This window comes from Ranitomeya imitator, chromosome 3, assembly GCF_032444005.1.
Source record: "Ranitomeya imitator isolate aRanImi1 chromosome 3, aRanImi1.pri, whole genome shotgun sequence".
Taxonomy (NCBI): Eukaryota; Metazoa; Chordata; class Amphibia; order Anura; family Dendrobatidae; genus Ranitomeya; species Ranitomeya imitator.
This window is the reverse complement of record NC_091284.1, coordinates 708,525,048-708,551,041: the sequence shown is the minus strand read 5'-3', so window position 1 is coordinate 708,551,041 and position 25,994 is coordinate 708,525,048. Positions and strand designations below refer to the sequence as shown.

Genomic DNA, 25,994 nt, shown 5'->3' with positions numbered 1-25,994 from the left:
CCCAAGTGTGACACCATTCTAAAAACTACACCCCTCAAGGTGCTCAAAACCATATTCAAGAAGTTTATTAACCCTTCTGGTGCTTCACAGGAATTTTTTGAATGTTTAAATAAAAATGAACATTTAACTTTTTTTCACAAAAAATTTAATTCAGCTCCAATTTGTTTTATTTTACCAAGGGTAACAGGAGAAAATGGACCCCAAACATTGTTGTACAATTTGTCCTGAGTATGCCAATACCCCACATGTGGGGGTAAACCACTGTTTGGGCGCATGGCAGAGCTCGGAAGCGAAGGAGTGCCATTTGACTTTTCAATGCAAAATTGACTGGAATTGAGATGGGACGCCATGTTTCGTTTGGAGAGCCCCTGATGTGCCTAAACATTGAAACCCCCCACAAGTGACACCATTTTGGAAAGTAGACCCCCTAAGGAACTTATCTAGAGGTGTGGTGAGCACTTTGACCCAACAAGTGCTTCACAGAAGTTTATAATGTAGAACCGTAAAAATAAAAAATCATATTTTTTCACAAAAATTATCTTTTCGCCCCCAATTTTTTATTTTCCCAAGGGTAAGAGAAGAAATTGGACCCCAAAAGTTGTTGTACAATTTGTCCTGAGTACGCTGATAGCCCATATGTGGGGGTAAACCACTGTTTGGGCGGATGGGAGAGCTCGGAAGGGAAGGAGCGCCGTTTGACTTTTCAATGCAAAATTGACAGGAATTGAGATGGGACGCCATGTTGCGTTTGGAGAGCCACTGATGTGCCTAAACATTGAAACCCCCCACAAGTGACACCATTTTGGAAAGTAGACCCCCTAAGGAACTTATCTAGAGGTGTGGTGAGCACTTTGACCCAACAAGTGCTTCACAGAAGTTTATAATGTAGAACCGTAAAAATAAAAAATCATATTTTTTCACAAAAATTATCTTTTCGCCCCCAATTTTTTATTTTCCCAAGGGTAAGAGAAGAAATTGGACCCCAAAAGTTGTTGTACAATTTGTCCTGAGTACGCTGATACCCCATATGTGGGGGTAAACCACTGTTTGGGTGGATGGGAGAGCTCGGAAGGGAAGGAGCGCCGTTTGACTTTTCAAAGCAAAATTGACAGGAATTGAGATGGGACGCCATGTTGCGTTTGAAGAGCCACTGATGTGCCTAAACATTGAAACCCCCCACAAATGACACCATTTTGGAAAGTAGACCCCCTAAGGAACTTATCTAGAGGTGTGGTGAGCACTTTGACCCACCAAGTGCTTCACAGAAGTTTATAATGCAGAGCCGTAAAAATAAAACAAAATATTTTTCCCACAAAAATTATTTTTTTAGCCCCCAGTTTTGTATTTTCCTGAGGGTAACAGGAGAAATTGGACCCCAAAATTTGTTGCCCAATTTGTCCTGAGTGCGATGATACACCATATGTGGGGGGAACCACTGTTTGGGCACATGGGAGGGCTCAGAAGGGAAGGAGTGCCATTTGAATGCAGACTTAGATGGAATGGTCTGCAGGTGTCACATTGCGTTTGCAGAGCCCCTAATGTACCTAAACAGTAGAAACCCCCCACAAGTGACACCATTTTGGAAAGTAGACCCCCTTAGGAACTTATCTAGATGTGTGCTGAGCGCTTTGACCCACCAAGGGCTTCACAGAAGTTTATAATGGAGAGCCGTAAAAATAAAACAAAAATTTTTTCCCACAAAAATTATTTTTTAGCCTCCAGTTTTGTATTTTCCCGAGGGTAACAGGAGAAATTCGACCCCACAATTTGTTGTCCAATTTGTCCTGAGTGCGCTGATACCCCATATGTGGGGGGGAACCACTGTTTGGGCGCATGGGAGGGCTCGGAAGGGAAGGAGCTCCATTTGGAATGAGGACTTAGATGGAATGGTCTGCAGGTGTCACATTGCATTTGCAGAGCCCCTAATGTACCTAAACAGTAGAAACCTCCCACAAGTGACACCATTTTGAAAACTAGACCCCCTAAGGAACTCATCTAGATGTGTTGTGATAGCTTTGAACCCCCAAGTGTTTCACTACAGTTTGTAACGCAGAGCCGTGAAAATTAAAAAAAAAAATCTTTCCCCCCAAAATTATTTTTTAGCCCCCAGTTTTGTATTTTCCCGAGGGTAAGAGGAGAAATTCGACCCCAAAAGTTGTTGTCCAATTTGTCCTGAGTACGCTGATACCCCGTATGTTGGGGGAAACCAACGTTTGAGCGCATGGCAGAGCTCGGAAGGGAAGGAGCGCCATTTGGAATGCAGACTTAGATGGAATGGTCTGCAGACGTCACATTGCGTTTGCAGAACCCCTAATGTACCTAAACAGTAGAAACCCCCCACAAGTGACCCCATATTGGAAACTAGACCCCCCAGGGAACTAATCTAGATGTGTTGTGAGAACTTTGAACCCCCAAGTGTTTCACTACAGTTTATAACGCAGAGCCGTGAAAATAAAAAATCTTTTTTTTTCCCACAAAAAATGTTTTAGCCCCGAGTTTTGTATTTTCCCAAGGGTAGCAGGAGAAATTGGACCCCAAAAGTTGTTGTCCTATTTGTCCTGAGTACGCTGATACCCCATATGTTGGGGTAAACCCCTGTTTGGGCACACGGGAGAGCTCGGAAGGGAAGAAGCACTGTTTTACTTTTTCAACGCAGAATTGGCTGGAATTGAGATCGGACGCCATGTCGCGTTTGGAGAGCCCCTGATGTGCCTAAACAGTGGAAACCCCCCAATTATAACTGAAACCCTAATCCAAACACATCCCTAACCCTAATCCTAACAGTAACCCTAACCACACCTCTAACCCTGACACACCCCTAACCCTAATCCCAACCCTATTCCCAACCGTAAATGTAATCTAAACCCTAACTGTAACTTTAGCCCCAACCCAAACTGTAGCCCTAGCCCTAACCCTAGCCCTAACCCTAATCCTAACCCTAGCCCTAACCCTAGCCCTAACCCTAGCCCTAACCCTAGCCCTAGCCCTAACCCTAACCCTAGCCCTAACCCTAGCCCTAACCCTAGCCCTAACCCTAACCCTAGCCCTAACCCTAGCCCTAGCCCTAACCCTAGCCCTAACCCTAGCCCTAACCCTAACTCTAACCCTAGCCCTAATGGGAAAATGGAAATAAATACATTTTTTTAATTTTTCCCTAACTAAGGGGGTGATGAAGGGGGGTTTGATTTACTTTTATAGCGGGTTTTTTAGCGGATTTTTATGATTGGCAGCCGTCACACACTGAAAGACGCTTTTTATTGCAAAAAATATTTTTTGCGTTACCACATTTTGAGAGCTATAATTTTTCTATATTTTGGTCCACAGAGTCATGTGAGGTCTTGTTTTTTGCGGGACGAGTTGATGTTTTTATTGGTAACATTTTCGGGCACGTGACATTTTTTGATCGCTTTTTAGTCCGATTTTTGTGAGGCAGAATGACCAAAAACCAGCTATTCATGAATTTCTTTTGGGGGAGGCGTTTATACCGTTCCGCGTTTGGTAAAATTGATGAAGCAGTTTTATTCTTCGGGTCAGTACGATTACAGCGACACCTCATTTATATCATTTTTTTATGTTTTGGCGCTTTTATACGATAAAAACTATTTTATAGAAAAAATAATTATTTTTGCATCGCTTTATTCTCAGGACTATAACTTTTTTAATTTTTTGCTGATGATGCTGTATGGCAGCTCGTTTTTTGCGGGACAAGATGACGCTTTCAGCGGTACCATGGTTATTTATATCTGTCTTTTTGATCGCGTGTTATTCCACTTTTTGTTCGGCGGTATGATAATAAAGCGTTGTTTTTTGCCTCGTTTTTTTTTTTCTTTTTTCTTACGGTGTTTACTGAAGGGGTTAACTAGTGGGCCAGTTTTATAGGTCGGGCCGTTACGGACGCGGCGATACTAAATATGTGTACTTTTATTGTTTTTTTTTATTTATTTAGATAAAGAAATGTATTTATGGGAATAATATTTTTTTTTTTTTTTCATTATTTTGGAATATTTTTTTTTATTTTTTTTTACACATTTGAAATTTTTTTTTTTTACTTTTTTACTTTGTCCCAGGGGGGGACATCACAGATCAGTGATCTGACAGTTTGCACACCACTCTGTCAGATCACTGATCTGATAGGAGTGCAGGCTGCTTCACAGTGCCTGCTCTGAGCAGGCTCTGTGAAGCCACCTCCCTCCCTGCAGGACCCGGATCCGCGGCCATCTTGGATCCGGGGCTGGAGGGAGCAGGGAGGGAGGTGAGACCCTCGCAGCAACGCGATCACATCGCGTTGCTGCGGGGGGCTCAGGGAAGCCCGCAGGGAGCCCCCTCCCTGCGCGGTGCTTCCCTGCACCGCCGGCACATCGCGATCATCTTTGATCGCGGTGTGCCGGGGGTTAATGTGCCGGGGGCGGTCCGTGACCGCTCCTGGCACATAGTGCCGGATGTCAGCTGCGATAAACAGCTGACACCCGACCGCGATCGGCGGCGCTCCCCCCGTGAGCGCTGCCGATCGCATATGACGTACTATTGCGTCCTTGGGAAGTAAAGCCCACCCCACATGGACGCAATAGTACGTCTAATGGCAGAAAGGGGTTAATGAAATAAAAACAATGGTTGTTGCAGTATTTTATTCAACGCCCAATCCAGTCACTGAAGACCCTCGTTCTGTGAGTAAAAAAACATAATAAACCAACAATATACTTACCCTCCGCAGATCTGTAACGTCCAACGATGTAAATCCTTCTGAAGGGGTTAAAACATTTTGCAGCAAGGAGCTGTGCTAATGCAGGCTGCTCCTCGCTGCAAAACCCCAGGGAATGAGGCTAAAAATAGATCAATGATCTATATTTAGCTTTATTTGCGGTGAGGCGCCCTCTGCTGGCTGTTCATAGATCGTGGGAAATTACCTAGAAAGCTCCCTGGCTTTCTAGGTAATTTCCCACGATCTATGAACAGCCAGCAGAGGGCGCCTCACCGCAAATAAAGCTAAATATAGATCATTGATCTATTTTTAGCCTCATTCCCTGGGGTTTTGCAGCGAGGAGCAGCCTGCATTAGCACAGCTCCTTGCTGCAAAATGTTTTAACCCCTTCAGAAGGATTTACATCGTTGGACGTTACAGATCTGCGGAGGGTAAGTATATTGTTGGTTTATTATGTTTTTTTACTCCCAGAACGAGGGTCTTCAGTGACTGGATTGGGCGTTGAATAAAATACTGCAACAACCATTGTTTTTATTTCATTAAAATAATTTTAAAAAATGTGTTTGTGTTTTATTTAACCCTTTACTAGTATTGGATTAATAATGGATAGGTGTCATAATTGACGCCTCTCCATTATTAATTAGGCTTAATGTCACCTTACAATAGCAAGGTGGCATTAACCCTTCATTACCCCATATCCCACCGCTACACGGGAATGGGAAGAGAGTGGCCAAGTGCCAGAATAGGCGCATCTTCCAGATGTGCCTTTTCTGGGGTGGCTGGGGGCAGATATTTTTAGCCAGGGGGGGGCCAATAACCGTGGACCCTCTCCAGGCTATTAATATCTGCCCTCAGTCACTGGCTTTACTACTCTGGCGGAGAAAATTGCGCGGGAGCCCACGCCAATGTTTTCCGCCATTTAACCCTTTATTTTAAGAGCTAGAACGGCCAAATTTTGCAGATACACACTACTGACATTAGTAGTGTGGAATCTGCAAAAAAAATGGAGAGAAGACATGGTTTACTGTATGTAAACCATGTCTCAAATCATGTCGGGTTTTAGGAAGGAGAAGGAAAAAGCCGGTAATTGAATTACCGGCTTTCAAGCTGTCTAGCGCTGGAATAAATATTAATATATATACATATATGTGTCTCACTGACATATATATATATATATACCTATTCTATGTGTACACATTTATTCTACCTATTCTACTGTAAGCTGTCAGTGTGATTTTACTGTACACCGCACTGAATTACCGGCTTTTCTCTCTAACAGCGCTGCGTATTTCTCGCAAGTCACACTGCTTGTCCGTGTGTAATCCGTATTTTTCACGCTTCCATAGACTTTCATTGGCGTATTTCTTGCGCAGTACGGTGACAAACGCAGCATGCTGCGATTTTGTACGGCCGTAGAAAGCCGTATAATACTGATCAGTAAAATACGGCAAATAGGAGCAGGGGCATAGAGAATAATTGTGCCGTATTTTTTGCGAGTTTTACGGACGTAGATTCTGCGCTCTTACGTCCGTAAAACTCGCATGTGTGACGGCGGCCAAACAGACGGAAGTGGTCCTTAGACAATTATATATATAGATATAACCTTATAAAACTTCATATATTTAAAAAAAAAAAAGAAAATAGTTTTTATTGAGATATGAATTTCGTAAATGTCATTAGAAAAACGTTTACAATTTTTTTTAATTTTAAAATTGGATTTTATTTGGATTAGTTTTTTAATGTTTATGTGTTTATGCGTTATGTGTAAAGCTCTGGATAAAGTTGGAGTGATATGGCTGTGTCTAGAAAGGGTTAAACCCTGGTATGTCACCCACCCAAAAATGATATGCACAAATGATATTCCTTTATATATAAAATGCACAAAGCAGTAAAAGCTTATATATAACACCTGAAAAAGACTCATAAGAGTTGAAACGTGTTGTATGCTGTACTAATAAAACTTGGTTTTGGAATATATCATTGTATCTCACCCACTGTGTTCTGGGAGCGCACACCACCTGGAGAAGAACTACACAATTAGGAATCTAAAAACTGAAAGGGTGGACTATAAAAATGAACTGTGACACAGGTTTTGTACATTTGACTTTCAATGGTATTACAATTTTTAGGCACTAATTGAATTGTGAATGCACACTAGCCTGAACTATGAGGGTAGTCCGATTCAGAGTCAAAAACTGGTTACAGTATCTGGGCATAGATATTGTGGAAATGTAATGATTGCAGCTTCTCAGTCGCTGGTGTTTTGCACTGTTCCCACTATGGCGTGGTTCCGCTATGTATGTGATTCTGAAAGGTCCTTCCCTGGATATGAGCAGGACAGCCTGTACATTACTGGAGTGTTATGTGGCTTGGTGAAAGCGCGTTGCTCAACTTTGATGATCTCACGGGAATCTTGGCACAATTAAAGCCAGTGGAAAAGCTGCTGTTCATAAAATGGTTTCATGAATTAAGGCTTATTTCCTGTAAAGATTAAATGGGTAAATAATTTATTAATCTCTTCAGTGGAAGCTATTACTAGAAAATGGCCTCTTGTTTAAGTCAGGTTTTTGTGTTAAATTTATTTTCTTGAAATGTTTTTAAATTCCGTATCTCAATCTGAATTAAAAATAAATGATAGAAATCTTGCCATTTTAACACTGTCCACTGGGGCTTTTTTTAAACATTTTAACTACAATACAATTGACTCTTTTGACACTTCAGATATTTTTTTTATTAAAGGGAACCTGTCACCCCGAAAATCACGCGTGTGAGTTAAGCCCACCGGCATCAGGGGCTTATCTACAGCATTCTGTAATGCTGTAGATAAGCCCCCTATGTTATCTGAAAGAGGAGAAAAAGACGTTAGATTATACTCACCCAGGGGCGGTCCCGCTGCTGGTCCGGTCGGATGGGTGTCTCTGGTCCGCTGCGGCGCCTCCCATCTTCATTCCAAGACCTCCTCTTCTAATCTTCAGCCACGGCTTCGGCGCAGGCGTACTTTGTCTGCCCTGTTGAGGGCAGAGCAAAGTACTGCAGTGCACAGGCGCCGGCCCTCTCTGACCTTTCCGGCACCTGCGCACTGCAGTACTTTGTTCTGCCCTCAACAGGGCAGACAAAGTACTCCTGCGCCGGAGCCGTGGCTGAAGATCAGAAGAGGACGTCTTGGAATGAAGATGGGAGGCGGCGCAGCGGACCAGAGACACCCATCCGACCGGACCAGCAGCGGGACCGCCCCTGGGTGAGTATAATCTAACGTCTTTTTCTCCTCTTTCAGGTAACATCGGGGGCTTATCTACAGCATTACAGAATGCTGTAGATAAGCCCCTGATGCCGGTAGGCTTACCTCACCCGCGATTTTCGGGGTGACAGGTTCCCTTTAAAGAATCTGATGGGTTTGTGTATAATCATTGTAAAGGGAGGGGGAGCAATTTAAGACATTGGCTGTTATGACCTGGTGGTCAGGACAATAATGGACCTGGTGGTTAAGAGCACACGGAATGACCTGATAGTTACTGATAATAAAGGACGAGCTCTGGGACGTGGGAACTCTGCTGACCGCAATCCCTAATCCTATCAAACACACTAGAAATAGCCGTGGATTGCGCCTAACGCTCCCTATGCAACTCGGCACAGCCTAAGAAACTAGCTAGCCCTGAAGATAGGAAAATAAAGCCTACCTTGCCTCAGAGAAATTCCCCAAAGGAAAAGGCAGCCCCCCACATATAATGACTGTGAGTAAGATGAAAATACAAACACAGAGATGAAATAGATTTAGCAAAGTGAGGCCCGACTTACTGAACAGACCGAGGATAGGAAAGGTTACTTTGCGATCAGCACAAAAACCTACAAAAAGACCACGCAGAGGGCGCAAAAAGACCCTCCGCACCGACTCACGGTGCGGAGGCGCTCCCTCTGCGTCTCAGAGCTTCCAGCAAGCAAGACAACAATAAAAATTGCAAGCTGGACAGAAAAATAGCAAACCAAAGAAATACAAGCTGGAACTTAGCTTCTGTTGGGAAGACAGGCCACAAGAACGATCCAGGAGTGAACTAAACCAATACTGGAACATTGACAGGTGGCATGGAGCAAAGATCTAAGTGGAGTTAAATAGAGCAGCAGCTAACGAATTAACCTCGTCACCTGTGGAAGGAAACTCAGAAACACCCACCAGAGGAAGTCCATGGACAGAACCAGCCGAAGTACCATTCATGACCACAGGAGGGAGCCCGACAACAGAATTCACAACAATTGGCTGTTGTGATTGGTGGATCCTGTGTTATTAGCTGTATGTAGAGGTGTTACCTGTCATTGAAATTCTGCCCGTGCTGATAAGGAGTCTGCTGAAAACTCTACCTGAAAGGACAGAAAGTCTAACATAGCCCAAGAAGCCAGTGTGAACATTGCAAGATTACTCGTTTTGTTTTTGTGTGTAAGACTGGGTTCACATTATTTTAGGGCAGTCCGTTAGACGGACTGCGTTACACCGTGGCATAACGCGGTGTAACGCAGTCCATTAACGCTGCCATTAATCTCTGTTTTGGGCGCATCGCTAGTGCATGCCCAAAATGGGTGTGCGCTAGCGATGTGCCGTCATTGAGTGACGGACCCTGGGACGTGGGCTGCAGCGTTTCCGGGTCCGTTACCGCTAGCGCAGATAGAGCATCTGCTAGCTCTATCTGCGCTAGCGCGATGGCATGTTGGCACTTGCGTTAACGCAGCCCGTTGAACGAATGTGTTAAACGGGCTGCTGTTAACGCAATGTGAACCTAGCCTTAAGTTTATGATATGAAAAAAAGGCAAAAAAAACCTTTAACACAAAAACCTGATTTAGGCAATGGGTCAGTTTCTGATGATTGCATCCCTATGAAAGTGTCATTGTTTAGTAGGACACAGTCATTATTGAAGTACCAATCAATTAGGGTATGTGCCATATTCAGGAATTGGCAGTGCTTTGGATGTAGCACATAGCTGCCGGCTTTTGATTTCAGGTGATTCCGTATGTGTTCATTGAACCGTGCGGAATCACAGCGTCCAATACGTTGTATTGATGAAATTTATCTTGCAGAGGCCCGCGTCTTCTCAAGATAAAGAGACAAGCTGCAGTCTGGAGGGACGCGCCGCATGTCCGTCTCCACGGGTGATTCTCGGTCGTCTCTGGACGCATAGTGGACATGGGATTTCTTGATATCCCATCCACTATTCTGTAACAGCTAGACGCTGCACAAGTACGCAGCGTCCAACCCTCAGCAATTACTGATCGTGTGCACACACCCTAACAGATGAAAGAAGTGATATGTGGCTGCCATGTTCTTATGTTCAATAGTAAAAGAAAAATGTCCTACACTCATGCTGACTATAGAATGCTTTGCCATAGGCACATTTATGGGTTGTCATCCTAGAAATCACCATGTATTAAAATGCCATATAATGCATTACATTATTAAATTCTATTATATTATGTTACTAGTACACTAGCATATAATATTACACATTGCATTGTATCCATAGCTGCCAACAATCCCAAATTCATTAGGATTGTCCTGAATTTTCACAAACAGGTCTGTGCATGTCCCAGTAACAAAAAGGGCTTGCCCAAAATGTCAGCTGCTGTTAAGGCAATCCCAGGGGAGGGACTCAAGTGCCATATTTTACCAACCTAGTTGTTGGTAACTATGTGCACCCCATAATGAAAGCACAATCTAGCCTGCCATTGAACTTAGATACATAGGGAACAAATGTGAAACCTACCATTTTAATTTACCTTATTATTCCTTTTTTACTTGTGTTTTATTTAGTAGTTATTCTGTGTAGTTTTTTGGAAAGTAATTTTGAATTACCGTACCTCTTGGAAACCTTCAGCAATGCTAGCTGACAGGCTTTTTACTCATATAGAAGCACTCCTCCCATCAAAATTTGTATCCTCTTAATATACTGCAATCATATTATACAGCATGGTGTACTTACAGTTGCTCATTTTGCCTTTCTACACAGCTAAATCTTCTCTTTCCCACTAGGTCTGTGACATCATGTGATTAAAAACTGACTAGCTGCATCCTTCTAAGCTCTGTGTAGAAACAGGAGGTCAATTTTCCCTGCATGAGTCATCAGTCACTGCAGAAGTCCATGGCTGAGTGGATAAAGGAGCAACTGGGTCAGGAGTTTAAGAGGGAAATGATAAATGCAGGGACAAGAAACTTCCTGTTTCTACATAGGGCAGAGAAAAGAGAAGAATTAGCTGGGTAGAAAGGCAAAGTGAGCAATTGCAATTACACAGTGCCGTATAATATGATATCCTGGAATATAGTAAGACCTTAAAAACGTAACCTATAAAGGCTTTTTCAGTCGGATCTCGGATTTCAATGCTCGGACTGACCACTTATCTCCTGACCTGAACGTGGTGACTTCATATATTTCTATGACTTTGTCTCGCTCGGTCTGTGAGACGGGTGCTCAGTCCGTGCATTGTGATCTGAGATTTGACCGATGGTCATGGACATCTGAAAGAGCCCCAATACTTTCGGTATATATTAATAAGTGTCACAAAATTGGGTTCCCAGCACATTTCTTAAAATATACAATTCCTTTACTCGAATCAACACCCACATCTCTGTGTCTGTTTGTCTCTCACTTCCAGCAGTTCTTTCATCCTTCATCCGTTCCCCTTTTTAGACTATTATGGGTGTCGCTATTATTCTTGCACTCCAGCAGCTCACCCTTTTCCACTCCATCACCTTTTTATGGACTTTCATGGACCGAACTGTAACCTGATCCCTCAGTGAATAGACAAACATATGAGTGGGATCTGTGCAGACTCAAGGTTGTGAGGGAGAGAAAGTAGTGACAATAGCATTTTTCTATAATAAAATATATTACAAAGTTTTTTTTGTACTATTAACTTCTGCTTGTACTATTAGGGTATGTATGTTCAAACATGACGTTTTAGCTGTGGGAAAAAAAACTTAGCATTTTACAGTACTATCAAAGTGAAGGACATTTCTGAAATCTCTTGCACATGCCGTTTTGTTTTTCTTTGTGTTTTTTTCAAACTGGCAACGTGTCAATTTTTGCAGCGTTTTTCACTCATTCTGATTAATGGGAAAAAAATGCATAAAAAGTGCACGCAAAAACTTTGCTTATTTTATGAAGTATTTTTTTTTCTTGCCAACACTCTGGTTTTTGCTGCAGGAAAAAAAAGCTATAGAAACACTATGTGTGAATATACCATGTAGATCCTTTTTTAAGTTTAATGGGGTCGTTCCTTTTCAATTACCGGTAAGTTTCTATCCCCGGCTGCAGTTTTTTTTTTATAAATCAACAAACCTACAGCCAATCAGTGAGCTCAGAGGCTCAGAGTGGGGGGTTCCGTCTACACTGCCAGAGCCGCTGAGCTCACTGATTGATTGCCAGGCTGCCAAGGTGATGTTAGTCTTGCAGCCAGTGTCACACATCGGGGACAGCCTCGAGTTACTTACAGCTCTGCTTGTTGTTTTATTACAAAATGCAGCTGGGGTACTAGAAACTTAATCTGAAGGGAACATCCCTTTAGTCTAGGGTCACACAGCTGTCGATTCTCTCATGCAAGAGAATTGGTCCGATTAGGGTACTTTCACACTGGCGTTTTTTTTTAATATGTCGCAATGTGTCATTTAGGAGAAAAAACGCATCCTGCAAAGTTGTTTGCAGGATGCGTTTTTGCCCCATAGAGTAACATTACCGACGTATTGCGACGTATTGACACACGTCGCAACCGTCGTGCGACGGTTGCGCCGTGTTGTGGCGGACCACCGGGAGCAAAAAACGTTAAATGTAACGTTTTTTTGCTCCAGACGGACCGCTTTTTCCGACCGCGCATGCGTGGCCGGAACTCCGCCCCCACCTCCCCGCACCTCACAATGGGGCAGCGGATGTGCTGGAGAATGCACCCGCTGCACCCGTTGTGTGGCGCTAACAGCGCTAGCGTCGGAATCTCGGCCCGACGCAATGCGACGGGCCGAATTCCGACGCTAGTGTGAAAGTAGCCTAATGCTAATGACCCTCGGCTCCTGCTCTGCTGCGAGCGTGAGTCTAGTGTCAGTGCTCTGGGCTCCGATCCTCTTGAATGAGTAAATCACAGTAGAGATACGGAAAAGACGGTCAAAGTAATTTCTCCGTCTTCTGCATTGCCGGCGTCTGCAATAATCAGACTGCATTCAGGTGACACCCGATTGCAGTCTGATGTTTCACACGCACCCATAGACTTGTATGGGTGCACGTAATCCAATTCTTGGATGCAATCACAGCTTGCTGCCATTGTTAAAATAATCGCAGATCTGAGCTGCCCCATAGTATAACATTGGGCCGAGTACTCTGCGATAAAACAGCAGAGAGCACTCGGCCGTGTTATACACTAGTGTGAACGAACCCTCAACCTTATGCTTGATATAAATTTCAGATATTGGGAGATCTTACTTTTACATAGAAAAATGGTATTATATTACTTTTCTTATTGCATCTGTGAATTGATGCTCTGCATTTCCTCCTCTTTGGGTCTTAGTATTACATAAAGCATTCTCGCATTTTATGATGATTAATGGCTGCTTCTATGATGCATTTGCTTCTGTAGTGAAGGTGTGAGTTTACTGTAAGTGTTTGTGTTGTAAAGGTACAACTAAAAGGATTACATCATATTTGTCTTCCTAACCTAATAACTGCAGCCATGCCTGATACTGGAGCTTCCTGTGGTGGTTCAGATCAGTCTGTATAGTTTTCCTACCCCCTCGTCCTCACTTTTTTGAGCACAGACTTCATATTCATAACCACAGTTATTTAGCTTTTCTTTCTCGTTGCCACTGAGTGGAATTAAAAGACCAAGATTTGTTAATGCTGACACATTGTAGACACCGGAAGATCCTCCCAGGGAAGCATCCTGCAGATTCATCAGCCCGCTGCACATCTTATTGATGAATCTGGTCATGGGGTACAAACATATCTGTACTTTCTTGCACTTTACTATCAACTAGTGATTACGTACGGGCCAAAGGATCGGTTGTTTGAATTGTGATTGTTCAATACTTCTCTCTCTTTTGCAACTTTTGCATTTTTTACGAGCCATTCCCATAAAGTAGTAGGCAGAAGGGGTGTGATGATAGGCTTAGGATGGATGTGGTGTTAGGCTAAGCAGGATGAATGTGCTGGTAGGCTTAGCAAGAGGGGTATTTTGGTAGGAGGATATGGTGGTAGTGTAAGCAGGTGGGCTTGGCGGTAGATTTAGCAGGAGAGTCATGGTGGTAGGTTAGAAGGAGAGTCATGGTGGTAGGTTAGCAGGAGGGTCGTGGTAGTAGGTGTAGCAGGAGGGCGAGGTGGTAGGTTTAGCAGTTTAGCAGGAGGCGCTTGGTGGTAGATTTAACAGGAAGGGTGTGGTGGTAGGAGTAGCAGGAGGGTTATGGTAGAAGGTTTGGCAGGAATGATGTGGTTGTATTCGTAGCAGGAAGGGCGTGGTGGTAGGTTATCATGAGGGGCGTGGTGGTAGGCGTAGCAGGAGGGACATGGTGGTAGGTCCACCAGGAGAAGCGTGGTGGTAGGTTTAAAAAGATGGTCATGGTTGTAGGCTATAGCAGGATTGGCGTGGTAGTAGAGGAGCTGGAGGGCGTAGTGGTAGGTTTAGCAGGAGGGGCTAGATTTTAGGTTTAGCAGGAGGTGTGTGGTGCTAGGTGTAGCAGGAGGGCTATAGTAGTAGGTGTAGTGTAGCAGGAGGGGCTTGATGGTAGGTTTAGCATGAAGGGTATGGTGGTAGGCATAACAGGAGGGCGTGGTGATATGTTTAGCTCAAGGGGCATAGTGGTAGGATTAGCAGGAGGGACTTGGTGGTAGGTTTACGAGAAGGTGCTTGTCTGTAGATTTAGCAGAAAGGCTTGGTGGTAGTTTAGCGGGAGGAGATTGGTGGTAAGGTTATTATTAAGGGAGTGGTGGTAGGTTTAGCAGGAGGGTTGGGGTGATGGGCTTAGCAGGAGGGCCGTGATGGTAGGATAAGCAGGAGGGCCATGGTCAATCACAATCTGACAGAGTCATTATATTTTATGCCAGAAAGTTGCATACACCATAGCAAAAATCTATTCCACTTGATGGTTGGTGTAGATCTCTCATTTGGGGCATGGATAGCTGCAAGATGTATAACATTCAATAAGTGGTGTGCTCCTCTTAATGAATTTGACAATTTTTACCTCAGCTAACTTTTAATCAAAATTGACATATGAAATGCTAGATTTGAATTTTTCCACCCATAGACTATGTATCTAATTTTTCCTTATTTCATCATTGTTTTATACAGTACGTGCAATATAAGAGACATTAACTTTAGGTTTTGTAAGACGTTTAACATGAGGTTCCTCCATATGAGGTAAAGCACAGGGCCTTATTGAATGTATTCAATAAATATTCCAGAAATGTACAGTTACCTTAATAACTCAATAAAAGTGCATTGAGAGAAGCAGGATCTGGGTGGTGTCAGATATGTAAATTGCATACCTGCGGTCACTTGACTGCCCACTCACATTGGAAATGGCGGGGGATCCTGACAGCATATGCAATGCACCCTGTCATGATTCAGAAGTCTGCAGTTATATAAATTGACTGCAGACTTTTGTGGCAAGCCTTGATAACCTTTTTAAATGTATATTTATTTTGACGCATTGTCTTTTGAATTTTGTTTTACATGTTATGTTTTTTTTTCTTTGCAGACTTTAACTGTCTTGGGTGCTATATAGATAAAGAAGTTGCTGCAGGATGAAAAGATGGCAGCTCCGCTTAATGCACCACCCGGCCCCGATAGCTTCAAAGCATTTACCCGTGAATCATTGGCTGCCATTGAAAAGCGCATAGCCGAGGAGAAGAAGAAAAAGCCACCAAAGCCGGACAGTAGTCACAGAGACGATGATGAAGACAATAAACCAACACCAAACACGGACCTGGAAGCAGGCAAAAGTATACCGTTTATCTATGGCGATGTTCCTGGGAATCTTATTGCTGTGCCAATCGAAGACTTAGACCCTTTTTATTTAAACAAGAAAGTGAGTCCAAGAGAAATAATTCAATGGAATTACAGATTTTTGTGGTGGAGATGCTTTCAACTAATGTGTCAGTGAGATTGGGGATGGGCCCTGCTGGTTTTTGTTTTTCAGTTGTTTCATTGCAACCATGCTGGATTTATGGAAAGTAATTAGTCTACCGAAACAGGGTTATGTTCAAGGTTTCACCACCAGCAGGGCTTTGATTTATTGGTTTGGGTGTATTTGTGACATATAATTTATATCTGTACGGTAGATGACACATTTTTTAGATCTTGTTTGCGTTTAGATTACACTTTTAGGTAATCCCAGATTCTTAGGTCAGCCATAAGCATTAGATGTCCAGTGGCTGGTCGATTCTTCAGTTGATTGTTTGGTTGACAGCCATCTCAGCCGACTCTCCCATACTCAAGAGCACTTGCTCAGCCAAGTGCTCCTAAGATTCCTATGAGAAAGCCTCCGTTGAGCTGGCGGCTTATCTCCAGGAAATCAATGCGGTCAGCAGTCCGAAATTAGACATGCGCGATCAACATCTCTTTTGACCTTCAGCTGGCGCCCCTACACACATTAGACTGTTGGCCAAATTCATCGATATCTAGTTCGGCCAACATTAGTCTAAAGTGTATGGGACAGTTACTGGGCAAATCTTAGACATCGACACTCATTTACACTAATATGTGAAATGCATGCAGCTCTGATAATAATGATAAAAATGCAAATTGTGAGATTTCAGATAAATATGCTTGGATAGTACATATACTTTAAGTATATATGCCTTGGCTTTGCATATGCTTAGTAGCTGTAGCTACTCAATAAGGTGTGAGTCAACCAGTCCCAACCTGGAGCTGCTGAAACTTCTTGGTCCAGAGTTTTTAGCCAATATGTGAATTATGATCTTGTACATCTTTACATCTGTTAGCCAGCATAAGTACATGTGGGGGTTCCCTAGCAACCAGGCAACCCCCACATGTACTTATGCTGGCTAACAGATGTAAATCATTCAGCTGCGGCAAGAAAAACTAAAACTGCAAGCACTAAAAAATACTCGGAGGACACCAGAGCGTGCTCGTGAAATCTTGAGTAACAAGTATACTCGCTCATCACTATTTATGATAAAACTGAGAACTCAGTACATACAAGTGTGTTTGGGGCTCAGTAGTTTCTTTCCAAAAAAGGGAGCATGGTCTGGGTGTGATATTTATTCTGGAGTTTTTTTTTATAAGTTTCTCTATGCACTCATCTTTATACACTCATGCAGGGAGAGACCGGTCACTCGAGGAGAGGAAAAGCCACTGTGAACTGAGCTGCACGATTATTGCAACTTGCCCCCCGTGGCTTTTAAAGTATGTTTTTCTCTGAAATGCCACAGCATCTCAAGAGTCAAAAATACCTGGCTGAGATCATACAGCCTGTGCCTGATACATGCTGCCTGTGGATCGTGCAGCCTGTATCAGCTGTCAGGCTCCCTTTACCGGCATATAACTTACCGGTACGTCATATGCTGGCTCTCTAACTTTTATATGGGCTCACAAGCCTAGCCCACATCTTTCCTGGCACCTGTACCATACCGTGCTTCCATTGACGTGTCTGTGACATGATCGCGAGACGCCGATGGGTTGTCATGACAGTTGGTTGTTTGCTGAAGACCCCTGTGCCTTTCATTCCGTTCCTCCTGTAAAAGCCATCGTTTATCTGATGTTCATGGGAAATCATAATTTTTTCTATACATAGCAGCGCTATGTATAGCACAAGCAATCAGACGATTGCAGATTCAAGTCCCCTCAGAGGACTATTGAATACAGTAAAAAAAGATATTTTTAAAAATATGAAAAAATAAAATAAAATAAAAGTTCAAATTAAAAATGCCCATTAAAAATAAAACAATTAAAAAAATAATGAACATATTTGGTATGGCTGTTTCATAAAATGTATTGAACCTGAACAGTAAAATTCGGCGTCCGTACCGAACACCTACTGTTCGGGCACAGGCACCGAACACGGACTTCATCAGGAAGTCCGTGTTACTGTTTGGGTTCAGCTGCCCAAACACCGGTGTTTGTCACGCTGTCATGTGCATGACAGCATGGCAAACACTGCTTCTGACCGGCAGTGAAATCATCCCTGCCGGTCAGAGAGGCACGGTTCCCATGCTGTCAAAAGACAGCATGAGCGCTCAGCTGTGATCGGAGGTATAAAGTTTACCTCTGGTCACTGGTGTCAGCATATGGGACTACAGCTCCCATCATCCGACTCCTGCTGCCGTTAATAACAGTGAGAGCAGTAGCAGCTGATGGGTGTTTTCATTAGCTGGCTCCTGCGCTGTAAGTAAATAATTAAAAAAAAAAAAAACCCGGCGTGGGTTCCCCTGTATTCTTGATAACCAGCCAGGCAAAACTCACAGCTGGAGACTGCAGCCATCAGCTGTCAGCTTCAACAAGGCTAGTTATCAAGAATAGAGGAGTCCCCACAACGTATTTTTTAATTATTTAAATAAATAGTTAAAAAAAAAAACGGTGTGAGGTTCCCCTTATTTTTCAATACCAGCCTTGCTAAAGCAGACAGCTGATGGCTGGTATTATCAGGCTGGTAAGGGGCCATGGATATGTGCCCCCCAGCCAAAAAATAGCAGCCCGCAGCTGCCCAGAAAAGGCACATCTATTAGATGTGCCAATTCAGGCGCTTTGCCCAGATTTTCCCTCTTGCCCTGTAGCGGTGGCAAGTGGGGTTAATATTTGTGGGGTTGATGTCACCTTTGTATTGTCTGGTGACATCAAGCCCAAGTCTTAGTAATGGAGAGGCGTCTATAAGACACTTATCCATGACTAATCCTGTAGTTGTATTGTAAATAAAGACACAGCGAGAATAAAGTCGTTTTTTAGAAATAAAACAAAGCACACTTTTCTTAACTTTTTTTATTTAAAAATAACAAACACAGTTTTACTCACCAAACGCCCATTCCTCCCCCAAGTGAATGGGGTCCGGGTTCGGGTCTGGGTACTGTTCTGGTACCTGAACCTGAACTTTTTGTAACTGTTCAACCGAACCCGCCAGACCCAAACATTCAGGTGTCCGCCCGTCTCTAATCAAAATATAAAGTAAATTAATCTGATTGGTAAACAACGCAATAAGAAAAGGCATTGAAACTCTAGAATTACGTTTTTTTTTATCTGTAACAACATTGCAATAAACTTCCATAAGAGGCAAGCAAAACATTGTAGCTAAACCAAAATGGTATCATTAAAAAGTCAGCTCCGTGTGCAAAAAATAAGCCATCAGAGAGCCTCATATCCTGAAAAATGAATACGCTGCTGGTCTTGGAAGATGGCGATAAAAGAAAGTTTTTTTGTTTTTTTTTTACAAATACAAATTTCTGAATATTTTTTCACCATTTAAAAAAAATGTACAAGTTTGGTATCTGCGTAATTGTACTGACCTGGAGAAACATATTGCCAGGTCAGTGTTACCGTATAGTGAACATGGTAAATAAATAAAAAAAAAAAACAATTGTGAAATTGAAGTTGCAAGTTTTTAACTGCTTTCCAGTGTGAAAATGAAAAAAAAACAAAAACAAAAAAAAAAAACACACACTGGAAAATGGACATGGCATGAAGGGGTTAAAAACCTGCCTTTCTACTTGCATTTTTTTCTAAAGATTCTATTCTGGCTTATAAAAAATGACACAATCTTTATGCATCACTTACCAGCATTTTTATTTGTACTCATGTTTATTTGTTTTTTATTTTTCTTCTCCTTCAGAGAAGTCTATAGGAAAACACATTGAAAAGGACACACTATTTTATGCGTCTTCCTTGTAGGATCCTAAGGATGTAGCATCCATCATATCTGGTCACAGCACTTTTTGGTACAAAAAGAACCCTGAAAAGAGGCAGAAAAATGCTACAAAAATTAAAGACCAAGATGGCGTTTTAGACTGTTAGGCAATGCAAGCCCATTGGTAATTTACCGTATATACTCGAGTATAAGCCGACCCGAGTATAAGCCGACCCCCCTAATTTTGCCACAAGAAACTGGGAAAACTTATTGACTCGAGTATAAGCCTAGGGTGGAAATGCAGCATTTACCGGTGAATTTCAAAAATAAAAATAGATCATTATTTCCCCATAGCTGTGCCATATAGTGCTCTGCACTGTTCATATTTCCCCATAGCTGTGCCATATAGTGCTCTGCACCGTTCATATTGCCCCATATCTGTGCCCCATATATGCTCTGCACCGTTCATTTTTGCCCAATATCTGTGCCCCATACAGTGCTCTGCATCGTTCATATTGCCCCATAGATGCTGCACAGATGCCCCATACAGTGCTCTGCACCGTTCATATTGCCCCATAGATGCTGCACAGATGCCCCTTACAGTGCTCTGCACCGTTCAAATTGCCCCATAGATGCTGCACAGATGCCCCATACAGTGCTCTGCACCGTTCATATTGCCCCATAGATGCTGCACAGATGCCCCATACAGTGCTCTGCACCGTTCATATTGCCCCATAGATGCTGCACAGATGCCCCATAGTGCTCTGCACCGTTCAAATTGCCCCATAGATGCTGCACAGATGCCCCATAGTGCTCTGCACCGTTCATATTGCCCCATAGATGCTGCACAGATGCCCCATACAGTGCTCTGCACCCTTCATATTGCCCCATAGATGCTGCACAGATGCCCCATACAGTGCTCTGCACCGTTCATATTGCCCCATAGATGCTGCACAGATGCCCCATACAGTGCTCTGCACCGTTCAAATTGCCCCATAGATGATGCACAGATGCCCCATACAGTGCTCTGCACCGTTCATATTGCCCCATAGATGCTGCACAGATGCCCCATATATTGCTCTGCACCGTTCATACTGCGCCATAGATGCTCCACATAAATCTGTGCCGCTGCTGCTGCAATAAAAAAACAACAACACATACTCACCTTTCTTGATTGCAGCTCCCGGCGTCCGGTCCCGGCGCCTCCATCTTCCCGGCGTCTCTGCTCTGACTGATCAGGCACAGGGCGCCGCGCACACTATATGCGTCATCGCGCCCTCTGCCTGAACAGTCAGAGCGCAGACGCCGGGAAGATGGAGCGGCGCCCGGCGGCTGGAACGTAGACAGGTAAATATGCCATACTTACCTAGTCCTAGCGATCCTGGCGCTCCCCGCCTTCCTCCCCGTCTTCTGTGCTGCAGCCTCTTCCTGTCAGCGGTCACCGGCACCGCTGATTAGAGAAATGAATAGGCGGCTCCACCCCTATGGGAGGTGGAGCCGACTATTCATTTCTGTAATGAGCGGTCCCACGTGACCTCTGAAGAGGGGAAGAAGCTGCAGCACAGAACACCGTGGGACGGCAGGGGGAGCGTCAGGATCGCGGGGACTAGGTAAGTATACCTCAGCGCCCTCACCCGCCGACCCCACCGCTACCGTGACTCGAGTATAAGCCGAGAGGGGCACTTTCAGCCCAAAAATTTGGGCTGAAAATCTCGGCTTATACTCGAGTATATACGGTAAATATGCAGATAGCATCCTCGCTATTAGGCTGCCGTCACACTCGCAGTATTTGGTTAGTATTTTACATCAGTATTTGTAAGCCAAAACCAGGAGTGGGTGATAAATGCAGAAGTGGTGCATATGTTTCTATTATACTTTTCCTCTAATTCTTCCACTCCTGGTTTTGGCTTACAAATACTGATGTAAAATACTGACCAAATACTGATAGTGTGACGGCAGCCTTAGGCTAAGTTTCCACAATGAGTATTTGGTGCGTTTTTCCATTGCAAATTTTCTTGTGCAAAAAATTGCAACGTATTGCAGTTCCTGCAAAGTGGATGGGATTTCTATAAATCTCATGTCCACTGCACCATTTATTTACGCTGTGTAAACTGACCTATAGTGCGTATTTGAAATCTGTAACTTGTCAATTTCCTTAGCAGTAAATATGTGTTTTATTTGCAGATTTTCCCCTTAGACTAGAATTACATGAGGAAAATCCACTGATGAAAAAAACACGAGTGTTTTATTGCATTTCCACAGTGGAAACTCCATAATAAACAAAGTAATCCGCACATGACTTTATCACTAACGTCTCAAAGCAAAGGAACAGGAAGCTTCCAAAATAAAGAAAAGTTTATTTAAAACAGGACATAATAAAAAGAGCGTAAAACCGCAGTGGGAAAACCATGATTAAAACGCTTGTAAAAAATAATGCAGCTGAAAAACACAATGATAAAACGCAAGGAACGTAATTTATCTAATTGGTGCAGAAATGTTGCAGAAAATCTGCAATATCAAAGACTCGGCAAATACTCACTGTGAGAATAAAGGCCTATTGACTGTTAGGTTTGCTTCCTCCAATTGATAGCACTAGAGTTCATGTTCTCTTTCTCTCTGAAGAGGCTTTTTGAAAAAAACAAAACAAAGCTGGACATTTTTTGCATAAAACATGTGAAATACCCCAAAGAGCGCTTATGGAAAGATTTGGACTTACTCCTAGTTATATCTTACAAATGTTTTTTCAAAATACTGCTTCGTGAAATTGCTATAAGATGTACGGGACATTTCCAGCTTAGGGATCGTTAAAAGGGGATATCCGGGACATAAAAAATAAAATATGTCTTAGCACTAACAGGCATGTAGTAGCTAACAGAGGCAATTACCTTCCTGTTGTACCTGGCATCGGTCATTGACCGCTTCTGCCAGAGATTCGGCTGCCAACGGAGCAGCAGTTTCTCTTCCTATTGACAAGTCGAGACTAGTGTCATGCTGATTGACAGCTGGTTTCCCCCAATTAGGCAGTGGAGATCTGGCAGTCAATCAGCATGACACCAGTAGTCCCACCCTGTGAACAGGAAGAGAAACCGGCGCTCTGTTGATGTGACATCAAAGGAAGTCTTTTTTTTTTTTAAAGTTTTGGATATCCCCTTAAAGATAGTTTTGTTCACAAGAACATGTAAAAAATCCCAGCATGCTCTATTCTCTTCCATATTTCAGATGAGATTCTCCTACTCATGTGTATGGGGGTGCAAAGAATATCATATCGCATATAGAGAATCCGTATTGCATCAGATTTTTACAGATACATTTGCCATTGCCATCTAGGAAACTGTATTTGATCATGTGCACTTTGAAATGTTGATGTATTATTATGGATCTCATTCCGATGTAAAAATTGGCACATGAATGGAATACAGATGACAATACAGATGAAAATCCTATGAGCTTTCTAGAAAATCTGACTATTTTTCTTGTGTTTGTCTGAACTCGGCCTCAATCTGAATTCTTTGCTGTCTGTGAGGCAATGGCTTCCAGCAATGGTTTAGTGGAATCCACATGCATGATGTTTCCAAAAAACTAAACTTAACTCTGAGTGGTTTTTCTGTTTCTCTTAGTGCTGCGCAGCATACTTATGGCACTGGCTTTTGTTAGTAGATTGCAGGTGTGGTTTCTGTTAAAGGGAACCTGTCAGCAGATTTTGCCGCTATAAGATGCAGCCACCGCCTTTCAGGGCTTATGTACAGCATTCTATAATGCTGTAGATAAGCCCCTGGTCCAGCCTGCAGGCGAAGAAAAATAAGTTTTATTATACTTACCCGGGGGCAGTCCGGTCCGATAGGTCCGGGGCCTCCTATCTGCTTGTGACGCCGCCCTCCTGCTTCTTCCTTGCTCCGGCATCGGCACTCCTGCACAGGCGTAATTCTCTGCCTTGTTGAGGGCAGAGTAAAGTGCTGCAGTGCGCAGACGCCGGGAAAGGTCAGAGAGGCCCCCAGCGCCTGTTCACTGCAGTACTTTATGCTGGCCTCAACAGGAGAAATCAGTACGCCTGCGCCGGAGCGCTGATGCCGGGGAGCAAGGAAGAAGCAGGAGGGCGTCGTCGAAAAGGTGGGATGCGCCGGACCTGCGACACCCATCAGACCTGACCGCCCCCTGGGTTGAGTATAATATAACTTATTTTTCTTCTCTTGCAGGTCGGACCGGGGGCTTATCTACAGCATTTTAGAATGCTTTAGATAAGCCAAAACAGCTGACAGGTTCCCTTTAAAGCATAGATCCATCGTTCAGGACTACCCTCTATGAGCCAAAGTGAAGATTCACTCTTGAAGAACGACTTTCTATTATCATATCAGCAGACTTCTTTTTGGTCCAACTTTTCATGAAATATCCATGAAAAACTCACTTTTGTTCTTTCTGTATAATGTGTATAGAGTGGAGGTAATAAGTACCGTAATTGTTTCCTTGATGATTTTGTAAGTTTGCCCACTGACAAAAACATGAACAATCTATAATTTTAAGGATAGGTTAATTTTAACATTGAGAGATAGAATATCAAAAATAAAATCCAGAAAATCACATTGTATAAATTATAGAAATGTATTTGCATTTTGCAGTGAGAAATAAGTATTTGATCCCTCTGTCAAACAACAAGACTTAACACTTGGTGGCAAAACCCTTGTTGGCAAGCACAGCAGTCAGACATTTTTTGTAGCTGATGATGAGGTTTGCGCACATGTCAGGAGGAATTTTGGTCCACTCCTCTTTGCAAATCATCTCTAAATCATTAAGATTTTGAGGCTGTCGCTTGGCAAATCGGAGCTTCAACGCCATCCATAGGTTTTCTGTGGGATTAAGGCCTGGAGACTGGCTAGGCAGTTACTCTGGCTGCTGTTTTTTTCACAAGGTTCGAGGAGGCTGGGTTTCTATAAAGCTGTGAAATTTGCATCAACTGGCCTTTCCTAATGATGATAGTGAACAAGACATAACCCTAACAGGCTAATTAAGGTCTGAAACTCTGATCAAAGTAATCTTAACACATAAAACTCCAAGGGTGCCCAAACCTTTGCATTGGCCCATTTTCCTTTTAGTAATTTTTAAAATGTAAAAAATTACAATATATTTTTATTGTTGCCTAAAATAAAAAGGAAATGTGTCATCTTTAACCCCTTCATGACCCAGCCTATTTTGACCTTAAAGACCTTGCCGTTTTTTGCAATTCTGACCAGTGTCCCTTTATGAGGTAATAACTCAGGAACGCTTCAATGGATCTTAGCGGTTCTGAGATTGTTTTTTCGTGACAATGTTAGTGGTAAATTTAGGTCAATAAATTCTGTGTTTATTTGTGATAAAAACGGAAATTTGGCGAAAATTTAGAAAATTTCGCAATTTTCACATTTTGAATTTTTATTCTGTTAAACCAGAGAGTTATGTGACACAAAATAGTTAATAAATAACATTTCCCACACGTCTACTTTACATCAGCACAATTTTGGAAACAAAATTTTTTTTTTGCTAGGAAGTTATAAGGGTTAAAATTTGACCAGCGATTTCTCATTTTTACAACGAAATTTACAAAACCATTTTTTTTAGGGACCACCTCACATTTGAAGTCAGTTTGAGGGGTCTATATGGCTGAAAATACCCAAAAGTGACACCATTCTAAAAACTGCACCCCTCAAGGTACTCAAAACCACATTCAAGAAGTTTATTAACCCTTCAGGTGCTTCACAGCAGAAGCAACATGGAAGGAAAAAATGAACATTTAACTTTTTAGTCACAAAAATGATTTTTCAGCAACAATTTTTTTATTTTCCCAATGGTAAAAGGAGAAACTGAACAACGAAAGTTGTTGTCCAATTTGTCCTGAGTACGCTGATACCTCATATGTGGGGGTAAACCACTGTTTGGGCGCACGGCAGGGCTTGGAAGGGAAGGAGCGCCATTTTGACTTTTTGAATGAAAAATTGGCTGCACTCTTTAGCGGACACCATGTCATGTTTGGAGAGCCCCCGTGTGTCTAAAAATTGGAGCTCCCCCACAAGTGACCCCATTTTGGAAACTAGACGCCCCAAGGAACTTATCTAGATGCATAGTGAGCCCTTTAAACCCCCAGGTGCTTCACAAATTGATCCGTAAAAATGGAAAAGTACTTTTTTTTCACAAAAAATTTCTTTTCACCTCAATTTTTTCATTTTCACATGGGCAATAGGATAAAATGGATCCTAAAATTTGTTGAGCAATTTCTTCCGAGTACGCCGATACCTCATATGTGGGGGTAAATCACTGTTTGGGCACACGGCAGGGCTCGGAAGGGAAGGCGCGCCTTTTCACTTTTTGAATGGAAAATTAGCTCCAATTGTTAGCGGACACCATGCCGCGTTTGGAGAGCCCCTGTGTGCCTATGCATTGGAGCTCCCCCACAAGTGACCCCATTTTGGAAACTAGACCCCCAAAGGAACTAATCTAGATGTGTGGTGAGCACT

General features: G+C 42.9%; 1 protein-coding gene across 1 annotated transcript in view; it reads left to right on the top strand.

Moving 5' to 3' along the window:
* Window positions 1–25,994, top strand: part of SCN8A (sodium voltage-gated channel alpha subunit 8) — a 295,986-nt gene that overhangs the window by 63,426 nt on the left and 206,566 nt on the right. Inside the window, exon 2 of the mRNA XM_069758645.1 lies at window positions 15,415–15,744. Coding sequence (XP_069614746.1) covers window positions 15,469–15,744 — 276 coding nt within the window. The 5' untranslated portion in view covers window positions 15,415–15,468. The remainder of the gene's footprint in view (window positions 1–15,414; window positions 15,745–25,994) is intronic.